General features: G+C 40.2%; 1 protein-coding gene across 1 annotated transcript in view; it reads right to left on the bottom strand.

Moving 5' to 3' along the window:
* The window catches only part of LOC138357325 (uncharacterized), a 909,843-nt gene that overhangs the window by 487,221 nt on the left and 408,779 nt on the right, over window positions 1-13,843 (bottom strand). Inside the window, exon 3 of the mRNA XM_069314010.1 lies at window positions 9,732-9,833. Within this exon, the coding sequence (XP_069170111.1) occupies window positions 9,732-9,833 (102 nt within the window). The remainder of the gene's footprint in view (window positions 1-9,731; window positions 9,834-13,843) is intronic.

Genomic DNA, 13,843 nt, shown 5'->3' with positions numbered 1-13,843 from the left:
TTTCAGTGTCAGAGTAGTTAACAGATGAAATGCATTAGGCAGTGATGTGGTGGAGGCTGACTCCATACACAATTTCAAATGTAGATATGATAGCACCCAGTAGACTCAGGAATCTGTACATCAGTTGATTGACAGTTGAGAGGCGGGACCAAAGAGCCAAAGCTCAACCCCCGCAAGCACAATTTGGTGAGTACACACACACACACAGAATAGTCGTGGTTATTAGTGAATTGGGAGGGATAATCAGGTTCCATTGAAGTGAAAAAGTGTATATAAGTGAATGAATAATTAGTAAACTGACTCAAACCATAAGAAAGTGAAGAAAGAAAGTAGCAATAGCGCCTTTGATAATAAGTGTTGAACACATTATGGCACTGTGAAATAGTGAAGCAGACTTCGCAGTGGCCATGACCTCACCAGCCTCAATCTGTGACCGACCGGAAGCTCACACCAGCCACAATCTTATCTGACACACCGCGTGGAGTACTTGCTCGCCGTTTGTGTAGCAGATCGTGCAAGGTAATTGGAGCGCCTGTTGGCTAGGTTGTTTAATGCAATGACGAAATGAGGAAAGGCCTCACAATCAAGCACCAGCAGGGAAGAGGAGGATAGATTTGTAGATAAGCTAATAGGGAAATTTGTAGAGAGGAGGAGCGTTTGGAAGGATCTAATCCAAGGGATTAAAAGTGAGATATTTCAACAAATTCAGGACGAGGTTGAGAGACAGAAACAAGAGCTTATGCTCTAAATTCAGGAAGAAATTAGGAAGAGCAGGGAAGAATGGGAGAGTAATGTGCTTGGCTCACAAATGAATTAGGAAGGCTTAACAACATGGCTAGGGACAGTGGATTAGTGAGTGCGGGAGCGATGGGTATCCAGGGGAGGGGGCTACAACATGAGAGTGAATCACTGAGAAGGCGGCCAGTTATACTCCATGGATTATTCGAATCTAGGGCAACATCAAGACAAGAAAGGATAGAAATGGAAAAATATGAATTGCATGAGTTTTTATAGATGTATTAGGGCCGAGATGGCAGGAAATACGGTTGAACTCAACTGCCGGGTTGAACCTTACAATTGTACCAAGAATATACCTGTTCTAGTGCAATTCTCTAATGAAGAGGCAGTGGATTATATAATGAAGAACAAACATTTACTCAGAGGCAGCAAAATCCATTACAGTGTGTTTATTGAGAAGTATATGTTGAAAGATGAACAAATAGCCAGCAAGGCGAATTGACCTGCACGACACCGAAACCCTAGCTTCGCCAAGTAGCCCCAGCTCCCAAGTCACACCCTCCCCAACTCTGCCCTCCTATACCTCCCCTCTGCTTCAACCCCCAACCACTCCCTTGCCCCTTCCACACTTGTACTCAGCTCAACCTGCTACATTGCACCCTTCAATGACCATATCGGGCCAAGCCATACTCTCCCCAAACCCACCTTCCCACCCCCTCCTTCCCTACTTCCCCCCCCCTCCAACTCCCCTGCCCCTTCTACACCCATTGCCTCCAATTCCATCTGCTCCTTCCCAGCTCCCACTGCCCCCCCCCCCTCTTCTTTACACCTCCAAACCCCACCCAGCCCTCACCCCTCCTCTGCACCCACATCTGCCATACAACCCCCTCACTTTGTGACCCCGTAACACCTTTCCCCCATCTCCCTCTTCCTCCTCTTCTACCCCAAAACTCCCACCTACTCTTGATTCCCCCCTGACTAATGAACCCCTCTCCTCAACTCCCAACACTCATGCTCCATTCTCCACTCAGCCCTCTGCCCCCACTATCGTTCTGTTGGAAAATATCCAACACTTATTTTCATTTTAATCTTCTGATAAATCATCTTTGTAGTAACAATAGTAATTTTATAATATTACTAACTTGTAGATTAATCATATTAACACTTTCTTACTGCGCCAATTATTTCCCGAATATTTGTACTCTACGGCGTGGGTACGTCCAGTCACTTAGCATAGGGACAGATAACATCTACATTTCAGAGGATTAAATTCTATTCTCGTTACGTATCAGTATTCTTGCTAAGAATCATTGACTGATATTCTATAAACCAGTGATCACCTCAATTCGCCTTATTAGCTGAAGATCACAAATTAATAAAATATTCTGTTATCTCAGATTATCATGGAGGAAAAAATTCTCCCTCCAGTTCTCATCGGTGTGAACTCTGTTCACATTACTTATTATATGATGAAAATATACATAAAATCACCTCCTTATATTATCAAACCCAGTCTTATTATCTTACTAAATAAAGTAATAATTAGGAGAGGAACTCTCAGTTTTACCACGGCGTGCTTTCAGTATGCGTAGACAAGACGGGGTAGAGGGAGGAGAGGAGAGCCGACATTCTACAGCGTTGAACATCGAGAGGCAGCCATCTTACCGATCAAGGTAGCACGGAGCACGTGATTTAGCGGACCATTCAGAGGACATTCAAGCATCAGCGAGTGTCTGGGTATCGCAGTGACTCCTACAACGATCATACGATCGTTTCGGCAAGCACCAGCTTGGCTAAGTAGCATATTTTGGTTGATTGGTTTTTAGATTTGATTTTGATTTTGGTTTTAGAGAGCTCTTTATCACAAATTTATGTACTTCCTTGTGGTTATGCTGCTGGCCCTCCTCTAAACAAAAAGTAAGTTCCCTTTTGGACTAAACTCTCCATATACCTAGAGACAGATGCAAATTAATCACGCAGTAGGCAGTTTTCTATAAATCTATTGTGATTTCAGCCTCTACCGGAACGACATGAGAGAAGATAAGCCCTTCTTCCACGTGACTCCAGACTGCATGTCGAAACAAGCCTAGTGACGCGTCACCTTTGAAGTGTGCTTCTATCACTTCCAAACAGCTAAGCTGTCTAGTCATTTGTAGAACTAACCAGAAGTGTATTATTGATCTTTAATAAGATCAGTTTCATTTAACAATTTTATCTCCATTTGATATTTATCCATGTTTTCCATTTATCCTTATAATCTAATGATGTGAATTTACATCTATTTATTTCATTATACAATAACATAATATTATAAAATGAACAATTCCAATAGGTCCGTGACGAGGATTCGAACCTGCGTCCAAGAGCATCCCAGACACTGCCTTAATCGACTGAGCTACGACATGGTAAAAGGAGTTGAAAGCCAAGTTCTACTGAACTTACTGGATTCTGCAGCCTCTCCGAGGCACGAACCAGGGTTTTACACAACTCCTCCCATGTACTCGAGCTATGTCAATAGGCCGTTCTCCCTCTTCGCCCTTACATCATTACACACAGAAATCACAATGTAGCACTTCGGTTTCAACTCCTTTTACCATGTCGTAGCTCAGTCGATTAAGGATGGGATGCTTTGGGACGCAGGTTCGAATCCTCGTCACGGCCCTTGTGGATTTGTTCATTTGATGCGTCACACAATTGTGATTTCTGTGTGTAATAATATTATACTCATGATTTTTTCTAATGAAGAGCCAGCATCGGATTATTAGTGCTAGTGACGTAGTAGTTGCTTAGAGCCTGTACCCCGAATTTATATTTGAGGGTGAAATTGACTCTTAACTAATTACATTATACAGTCTTATCAATATTTCATATTATATTGACTATTTTGAAATCCATAGGCACTAGTTCATGGTTTGAATTTCAATACCTGCTCATTTTAGTTTTCCTCTTTTTCACAAAAAGAGGTGGTCCTTCATAGCTGTCGAATGTATCATTATTTAAATTAATTCATTTGAGTCAAATTTTCCTTCTCAACACCTTCTCCCCTCCAACCTCTCTCTGACTCGCAGCCTCACTCTACTTCTCAATCCCCCCTATGCCATTCAAACCCTCCCTAATTTTCAGACCCCCCCTATGCCCTTCCTACCCCCTTTAGTTGCCTAGACACCATTTGCCTCCCAGGCACCCCCTGGCAAACCTCCAGCACCCTCCCCCCCCCAGGCTCCCCCCAGACACCCAGACCCCCAGACCCCTAGAGAAAGGGTGAATCTGACACCAGAGTTTCCGAGAACAGTCTTAAAGTTCGATACACCAATGCTGATGGGATATCCAATAAAGCAGAAGAGATAAAAGAAAGAGTTAGTGAGGCAGATCCAAATATTGCAATAGAGGAAACTAAAATAAATGGCATGATTTTGGATGCAATCTATCCAGATGGTACCAGGTGATAAGAAAAGAAAGGACAAAGAGACAGGGAGGGGGAGTGGCACTCCTAATAAAGCAGAAATGGAAGTTTGATGACCTGGAAAACCTGGAAAATCGGGTTACCAATGAGTGCACAAGCTCCATACATGGAACTCTGACAGCGGATGGGAAGAAGATTGTGATCTTGGTAATCTACAATCCCCCACCAAACAGTAGAAGGCCCAGGCAGGAGTATGACTACAGCAACAAGGCATGTATAGATGAACTGCAGAGGGCAGCAAAAACAGAACATAGAATGAAAACAAAACTGCTGGCCATGTGGGACCTAAAATCACGGAGAGATAAATTGGGAAAAAAGGAATCCCCATGACGGGGAGGAAACGTGGGGAGCGAAGTTTGCAGACGTTATAGACTGGAATTTCCTAACACAACATGTGAAGGAAAACTCAAGGGAAAGAGGAGGGGATGCGCCCAGCCTATTAGACTTGATTTTCACCCAGAATGTGGAAGCTATCGAGAATTTGGAACATGAAATACCACTAGGAGCCAGTGACCATTGTGTCCTAGTCTTTGACTACATGATGGACCTTAAAATTGTGAGCAAAGGACAAGAGATCTGGGAAAGGAGACTTGATTACAGGAAAGGAGACTACAAAAGGATAAGGGACTACCTGGGAGAGATGCAACGGGAGGAAGAAATTAGAGGAAAAACAGTGCACGATATGATGAAACAAGTCTTATGGAAAAGCAGGGAGGCTGAAGTGAGATTTATTCCAACAATAAAGGAAAAAAGCAGGAAGGAATATAATAACCCATGGTTTAATAGACAGTGTCAGGAAGCAAAAATGAGAAGCAGGAGGGAGTGGAGGAAGTACGGAAGACAAAGGACAGAGGACAACAGGATTACATGCAACAAAGCTAGGAACGATTACATTAATATAAGACGAGTATCAGAAAGACACTATGAGACTGATATTGCAATCAAAGCGAAAAAATACACCTAAATTACTACACAGTCATATAAGAAGGAAGATGTCGGTAAACGACCAAGTGATAAGACTAAAGAAAACAGAAGGGGGCATATATAGAAAGTAACAAGAAAATCTGCGGGGTACTGAATGCCAGCTTCCATGGAGTGTTCACAACCGAGCCAGAGCAGCTCCCATTGTTAGAAGAGATTACTCTAGATGAAAGACTCTCGGAGATAGAGGTGACAGCAGAGGAGGTAATTGTTACGTATCTCTAGTTGGATACGTATATAAATTCATGATAAAACTAATTAAGTTCAATTTCATCATTATCTGTATACGTATATATATATATTTTTTTAAATGTATCGTCTTAGGTGGCAATATTAGTGGGGACAAGAGCGGGGGTGCTCTTCACACGTCTAATACCTGTTAGATTCGGGGGAATTAGATTGCTGGACCTGTTCAGTTATGGCAGTTCCAGATGTCACCTTTTAATATTCATATATTTGTTAATTTACTGTAATTAAGCATGTGGCATTGTAACTTATATTATTTGCAAGTGACCATTATATTATAGTTTGCATTCTTATACATTTGAGAACAACTGTTTGTTCAATTATTTGTAAATATTAAACAATCCTTGTTTACCATCCATCATCCTGGATGGAGGCGGAAGGAGAGAGAATTATGGGTAGCGACGGCGAGAGAGTCAGTTAGCTGAGACGTCGTCTGGGTAACATTTAAGTTGAGTTTCTGTTTTTCTGTTGTAGATTAGGTAGTATAATTTTGTCTGGTTGACAGTTTCCTTTAATTATTTAGTCATTGGTTATTCAAAGTGACTGCCATCTTAAATAATATTGATATTATATGCTTTTAGTTTATATATAAATATATGATATTCTTTATATAGATGTTTGGTGTATGCTTCAACCAACCTGGTGTATATTGTTTATTCTTTCTTGTACCATATCACGGGGCACACTGGTATATCACATGTAGAGACAGAACTTTCCCCTAGATTTTTAATATTATACTGTACCCGATATAGGAGCTGGGCGAACGATAGGTAACAATAGAAATTGGGGGCTCGTTCGGAAGATTCTTCCCACATATATTTAAAATCTTTGCTAATCTAACCTTGCCTTCTTAGGAATCTGTGTGCTTTAAGAAAATTTATGCAGTATATCATGCCAGAGTCGAACCTGCGCTTCACGATTTTGAAGGTAAGACAACCTATTTTTTTTTTTGCGCAGTGAGGCCAAGAAAATTTTCAGTGTTGTGTCAATATAAAGTGAAGTGTGTAGTGCCGTGTCATTCTGTTTAATTATTTTAGTCAGTAAAGTGCCAAGTGTTAGTTAACACTGGAGGATCAAGTTGAGTCGTTGTTGGCTAATCCAGACTTTGAAGGAATTAAAAGCCTAAAAAAGTCTGCCTTAATGAATATGGCATATAAGCTAGAATTAACAGCCAACAATAAAATGAATAAGGCACAAATTCTGAGAGTGATAGTGACCCATTTAGTAGAAAATGGTAGGCTAGGAGAAAAATTTCTGGATGAGGTACGAACGGAGACAAGTGAGCAGATTGCTTTAAGGTGTCTTGAGTTGGAAGCGCAAGTAGCATATGCTAAGCTTGAGGCTCGAGAGAAAGAATGTGAATTTGAAAAGCAACAGAAAATGTTAGAGATGGAAGCTCAACAGAGAGATTGAAGCTAAAAACCAACAGAAAATATTAGAGGTTGAAGCTCAACAGAGGGAGCTTGAAGCTCGACGGTTAGAAATTGAGGCTGAGGACATAAAGGAAACTATAAATAAACTGCAGATGGAACTAAGTGCAGCCCAAGAGGAGATAAAAAATCTAAAAACATGCCCTTCTCAGACTCTGGCCCAGGTAATAGGGCGATGTAGCTATGGCAGGGACCCCTACAATGGGTGCTGCCTTTGCTGAAATACTGAAGAGCCCAGATGCCATGTCCACCGTCAAGGAAGTTGTAATGAAAGCAGCAACCTCACAGGAGGCAGCTAGATGCACAAGCTAGCTAATGGAGAGGAAAAGAGCTGTAGTAGTGGGAGGTATTAAGGAACAAAATGGTTCCACAAGGGAAGAATGGAGGACTAAGGACAAAGCTGCAGTGTTAGGGATACTAAAGGAGATTAGAATGGAAGGGGCTGAACAAGACATAGAAGAGTTTTTTCCGGATTGGCCATCATTAGGTTATCTTTAGATGATTTTGGGGCTTTAGTGTCCCCACGGCCCGGTCCTAGACCGAGCCTCCACCCCCAGGAAGCAGCCTGTGACAGCTGACTAACACCCAGGTACCTATTTTACTGCTAGGTAACAGGGGTATAAAGTGAAAGAAACTCTGCCCATTGTTTCTCGCCGGCGTCCGGGATCGAACTCGGGACCACAGGATCATAAGTCCAGCGTGCTGTCCGCTCGGCCGACCGGCTAGCCATTACAACAAAGACAAAAAGCGATTGATCAAGGTAGTATTCAGAGCCATAAAAGAGGACATTCTAATAAAGAAGAGCAAACTGAAAAATGCAAGGAATTACAGAGAGGTGTAATTTCAGAGGGACATGACCAGGGACGAGATAATAAGGGCAGCAGATGCAAGGGAAAGGTGCAGGGAGTGGAAAGGGTGCCAGGGATTGGCCTCCATCCCAGCATTCTCAGAGGGGAGTGGGGAACCCCAGAAGAGAATACAATACCCCAGCCCACCACCCCATAGGGCTATTTACCATTTCCCCATCCTCTCGTCCTCCCAACCATTCCCCACTCTCCCGTTTCTCGTCTTCCCCACTATTTCCCCTTCCCCCATCCCCTCATCCTCCCCACAATCGCCCACTCCCATGTTCCCTTGTCCTCACCACTCTCCACCTCCCCTTCTCCTCGTCCCCACCATTCCCCAATCTCTCGTCAGATGCGTTCCCAAATGATCTGATGTTCCCATCACTGAAAAATAGGAAGAACAGTTAAAAAAACGAAATGAAAAAAATGAAAAATTACAAAAATAAACTATACTCACGAAATAAACGGTATTGCAAAAAACACAGCTCAATTCCAATGCAATGTAACACCAAATAATAAAATCAAAATGAAAATAAATCGAAATCTATGAAAACTCTCTTTATCAATGCAATAGGAAATATTGAAATAGAATTGTAACATATTTAGTGTAATGTGTTGCCTTTATGTGCAACAGATGTCACTATTTAAAAAAAAAGCTATTACCTGTCACAGGTGTGGTATCTATATAGTAGGTATATAAAAACACATGCATATTCGAATGGAACGTTGTGTTAAAATTTCAAAGCAATCTGTGAAGAACTTTCCTAGATTACAGTGTGTTGCTCTTAGGTCTAGCACATAGCGCTGTTTAAAAAAAAAAGAAGTTTTTACCTGTAACAGATGTGCAATGTATATAGTAGATATATAAAAACAGGCGCGTATTCGAATGTAACGTTGTGTCAAATTTCAAAGCAATCGGTAAAGAGGTTTCGGAGATTTCTCTCACATGAAAACTCATATGAATATCACAGTTAAAAAAAAATGTTTTTACCTGTCACAGACGTGACATCTATATTGTATGTTGATAAACACATGCCCGTATGCGAATGGAAAGTCGTGTCACAATTTCAAAGCAATCGGTGAAGAACTTTTGGAGTTTAGCAATTTTTTTTATATACCAGCTGTACCCAGTTATGCGTTGCTGTGGCTTAGCAATGCACAGCAACTTTCCCCTGTCTCCCAGTCCTTCCTACCATTCCCCCCCCCCCCCCCCCCCCTTCCCTATCCTCTCATCTTCAATGCAATCAGAAACATTAAAATGGAATTGCAACATATTTAGTATAGCACGTGTGTTGCTCTTACATGCAACAGATGGGCTTGTTTTTCAAGAAAAGTATTGTTTTAGCTGTCACAGGAGTTGGAATCTATACTTATACTTACGAAATGAAAGGTATGGTAAACAACACAGCTCAATTCCAACACAATGTCACACAAAATAATTAAATAAAAAATAAAATAAATCGAAATATAGGAAAATAAAATTTATCAATGCAATCGGAATCATTGAAAAGGAATTTGTGACATAATTAGTATAGCGACCATGTAGCTATTATGTGCAACAGATGGCGTGTTTTTCAAAAACACATGTTTTTACCTGTCAGAGGGGTGGCAGCTATATATTAGGTATTCAAAAAGACGCGCCTATTCTAATGCAACGTTGTGTCAAAATTTCAAAGCAATCGGTTACGAACTTTCGGAAATTAGCGGTTATGCACAAACTAACATTTGCCTTTTTATTTTTATAGATATGGATAAATAGATGGAAAGATGGATGGACAGAAAGATAAATGGGAAGATAAATGGATGGATAGATAAAAAGAGGGATAGATAGATAGAGAGATAGATGGACAGATCGAAGACATACCCGGGCAAATTGGGTATCCCCCTATAACTGCTATTTATTTTGTATGTACCTACATATTTAATGATACCATGAACGTATATGGGGAGGAAACATTTCAGCTCCATCAGTACAAATGGGATAAAGAATAAACAATACTGATGAACTGAACACAAACATTTCTTTACCTGTCAAGTGATATGGCCATGAGGGTGAACACACTGGCGCTGATGGTGACGTTGGCCAGGAAGTTGCTGATGGTGCAGTACGTCGACCCAAACGGCCAGTCACTGCAATGACAAGAATATTGCTGCACTTATGAATGAATTAAAAACTATTATTTTTCTTAAACACACACACACACACACACACACACACACACACACACGCACACACACACACACACACACACACAGGCAATTAGGTGAGTACACACACAAATTAGAAAGAACATTTTTAGTGTCAGAGTGGTTGACAAATGGAATGCATTAGGAAGTGATGTGGTGGAGGCTGACTCCATACACAGTTTCAAGTGTAGATATGATAGAGCCCAATAGGCTCAGGAACCTGTACACCTGTTGATTAACGGTTGAGAGGCGGGACCAAAGAGCCAGAGCTCAACCCCCGCACGCAAAATTAGGTGAGTACACACACACACACACACACATATATGTATATATATATATATATATATATATATATATATATATATATATATATATATATATATATATATATAAATATATATATATATATATATATATATATATATATATATATATATATATATATATATATATATATATATATATATATATATATATATGTCGTACCTAGTAGCCAGAACTCACTTCTCAGCCTACAATGCAAGGCCCGATTTGCCTAATAAGCCAAGTTTTCATGAATTAATATATTTTCTCTAATTTTTTTCTTCTGAAATGATAAAGCTACCCATTTCATTATGTATGAGGTCAATTTTTTTTTATTGGAGTTAAAATTAACGTAGATATATGACCGAACCTAACCAACCCTACCTAACCTAACCTAACCTATCGTTAAAGGTTAGGTTTGGTTAGGTAGCCGAAAAAGTTAGGTTAGGTTAGGTTAGGTAGGTTAGGTAGTCGAAAAACAATTAATTCATGAAAACTTGGCTTATTAGGCAAATCTGGCCTTGCATAGTAGGCTGAGAAGTACGTTCTGGCTACTAAGTACGACATATATATATATATATATATATATATATATATATATATATATATATATATATATATATATATATGTCGTACCTAATAGCCAGAACGCACTTCTCAGCCTACTATGCAAGGCCCGATTTGCCTAATAAGCCAAGTTTTCATGAATTAATTGTTCTTCGACTACCTAACATACCTAACCTAACCTAACCTAACTTTTTCGGCTACCTAACCTATAAAGGTAGGTTAGGTAGGGTTGGTTACGTTCGGTCATATATCTACATTACTTTTAACTGCAATAAAAAAAAATTGACCTCATTCATAATGAAATCGGTAGCTTTATCATTTCATAAGAAAAAAATTAGAGAAAATATATTAAATCGGGAAAACATGGCTTAATAGGCAAATCGGCCCTTGCATAGTAGGCTGAGAAGTGCGTTCTGGCTACTAGGTACGACATATATATATATATATATATATATATATATATATATATATATATATATATATATATATATATATATATATATATATATATATATATGTCGTACCTAGTAGCCAGAACGCACTTCTCCGCCTACTATTCAAGGCCCGATTTGCCTAATAAGCCAAGTTTTCCTGAATTAATATATTTTCTCTAATTTTTTTCTTATGAAATGATAAAGCTACCCATTTCATTATGTATGAGGTCAATTTTTTTTTATTGGAGTTAAAATTAACGTAGATATATGACCGAACCTAACCAACCCTACCTAACCTAACCTAACCTATCTTTATAGGTTAGGTTAGGTTAGGTGGCCGAAAAAGTTAGGTTAGGTTAGGTTAGGTAGGTTAGGTAGTCGAAAAACAATTAATTCATGAAAACTTGGCTTATTAGGCAAATCGGGCCTTGAATAGTAGGCAGAGAAGTGCGTTCTGGCTACTAGGTACGACATATATATATATATATGTTGTACCGAGCAGCCAGAACGTCGTACTCGGCCTACTATGCAAGGCCCGATTTGCATAATAAGCAAAGTTTTCCTGAATTAATATATTTCCTCTAATTTTTTTTCTTAAGAAATGATAAAGCTACCCATTTCATTATGTATGAGGTCAATTTTTTTTATTGGGGTTAAAATTAACGTAGATATATGACCGAACCTAACCAATCCTACCTAACCTAACCTAACCTATCTTTATAGGTTAGGTTAGGTTTGGTAGCCGAAAAAGTTAGGTTAGGTTAGGTAGTCGAAAAACAATTAATTCATGAAAACTTGGCTTATTAGGCAAATCGGGCCTTGCATAGTAGGCTGAGAAGTGCGTTCTGGCTACTAGGTACGACATATATATATATATATATATATATATATATATATATATATATATATATATATATATATATATATATATATATATATATATATATATATATATATATATGTCGTACCTAGTAGCCAGAACGCACTTCTCAGCCTACTATGCAAGCCCCGATTTGCCTAATAAGCCAAGTTTTCCTGAATTTATATGTTTTTCGATTATTTTTCTTATGAAATGATAAAAGTATCCATTTCATTATGCATGAGTTAAGTTCTTTTCATTTAAGGTAAAACTAACGTAGATATATGACTGAACCTAACCAACCCTATGTTAATCTAACCTAAACTAATATAACTAAGTCAGTAATTCCTGTTCTTAACATAATATAATAATAAAATTTAAAAAAAACTAATTGGAAACAATTTATTGAAAATAAAGAAAATGTGCGAACAAGCCTGAATGGTCCCCAGGACTATATGCGAATGAAAACTCACACCCCAGAAGTGACAAGGCTATTTTAGCAAATAGCCTTGGCTATCACTTCCTTTGACTGCCGTGATGGTCAAGTGGATTAAGGCGCCCTGTAGTTACCAGTTGCGTTGCTCCTGGGAGTATGGGTTCGAGTCACTTCTGGGGTGTGAGTTTTCATTCGCATATAGTCCTGGGGACCATTCAGGCTTGTTCGCATTTGTGTTCCTCACGTGTGCTCCAAAGAATGAGGTGATTTGGTGAAATGCTATGCCCAAGATTACCATCCGAGTTGCCGTCGGGGAAGTGGCTCAAATAGCCTTGGCTATCACTTCCTTTTGACGGCCGTGATGGTCAAGTGGATAAAGGCGCCCTGTAGTTACCAGTTGCATTGCTCCTAGGAGTATGGGTTCGAGTCACTTCTGTGGTGTGAGTTTTCATTCGCATATAGTCCTGGGGACCATTCAGGCTTGTTCGCATTTGTGTTCCTCACGTGTGCCCCAAAGAATGAGGTGATTTGGTGAAATGCTATGCCCAAGATTACCATCCGAGTTGCCGTCGGGGAAGTGGCTCAAATAGCCTCGGCTATCACTTCCTTTTGACGGCCGTGATGGTCAAGTGTCTTAAGGCGCCCTGTAGTTACCAGTTGGGTTGCTCCTGGGAGTATGGGTTCGAGTCACTTCTGGGGTGTGAGTTTTCATTCGCATATAGTCCTGGGGACCATTCAGGCTTGTTCGCATTTGTGTTCCTCATGTGTGCCCCAAAGAATGAGGTGATTTGGTGAAATGCTATGCCCAAGATTACCATCCGAGTTGCCGTCGGGGAAGTGGCTGAAATAGCCTCGGCTATCACTTCCTTTTGACGGCCGTGATGGTCAAGTGGATTAAGGCGCCCTGTAGTTACCAGTTGCGTTGCTCCTGGGAGTATGGGTTCGAGTCACTTCTGGGGTGTGAGTTTTCATTCGCATATAGTCCTGGCCACCATTCAGGCTTGTTCGCATTTGTGTTCCTCACGTGTGCCCCAAAGAATGAGGTGATTTGGTGAAATGCTATGCCCAAGATTACCATCCGAGTTGCCGTCAGGGAAGTGGCTCAAATAGCCTCGGCTATCACTTCCTTTTGACGGCCGTGATGGTCAAGTGGATTAAGGCGCCCTGTAGTTACCAGTTGGGTTGCTCCTGGGAGTATGGGTTCTAGTCACTTCTGGGGTGTGAGTTTTCATTCGCATATAGTCCTGGGGACCATTCAGGCTTGTTCGCATTTGTGTTCCTCACGTGTACCCCAAAGAATGAGGTGATTTTGTGAAATGCTTTGCCCAAGATTACCATCCGAGTTGCCGTCGGG

This window comes from Procambarus clarkii, chromosome 7 (assembly GCF_040958095.1).
Source record: "Procambarus clarkii isolate CNS0578487 chromosome 7, FALCON_Pclarkii_2.0, whole genome shotgun sequence".
Lineage (NCBI taxonomy): Eukaryota > Metazoa > Arthropoda > Malacostraca > Decapoda > Cambaridae > Procambarus > Procambarus clarkii.
The sequence above is the reverse complement of the archived record's forward strand: the minus strand, read 5'-3'. Positions and strand labels throughout refer to the sequence as shown.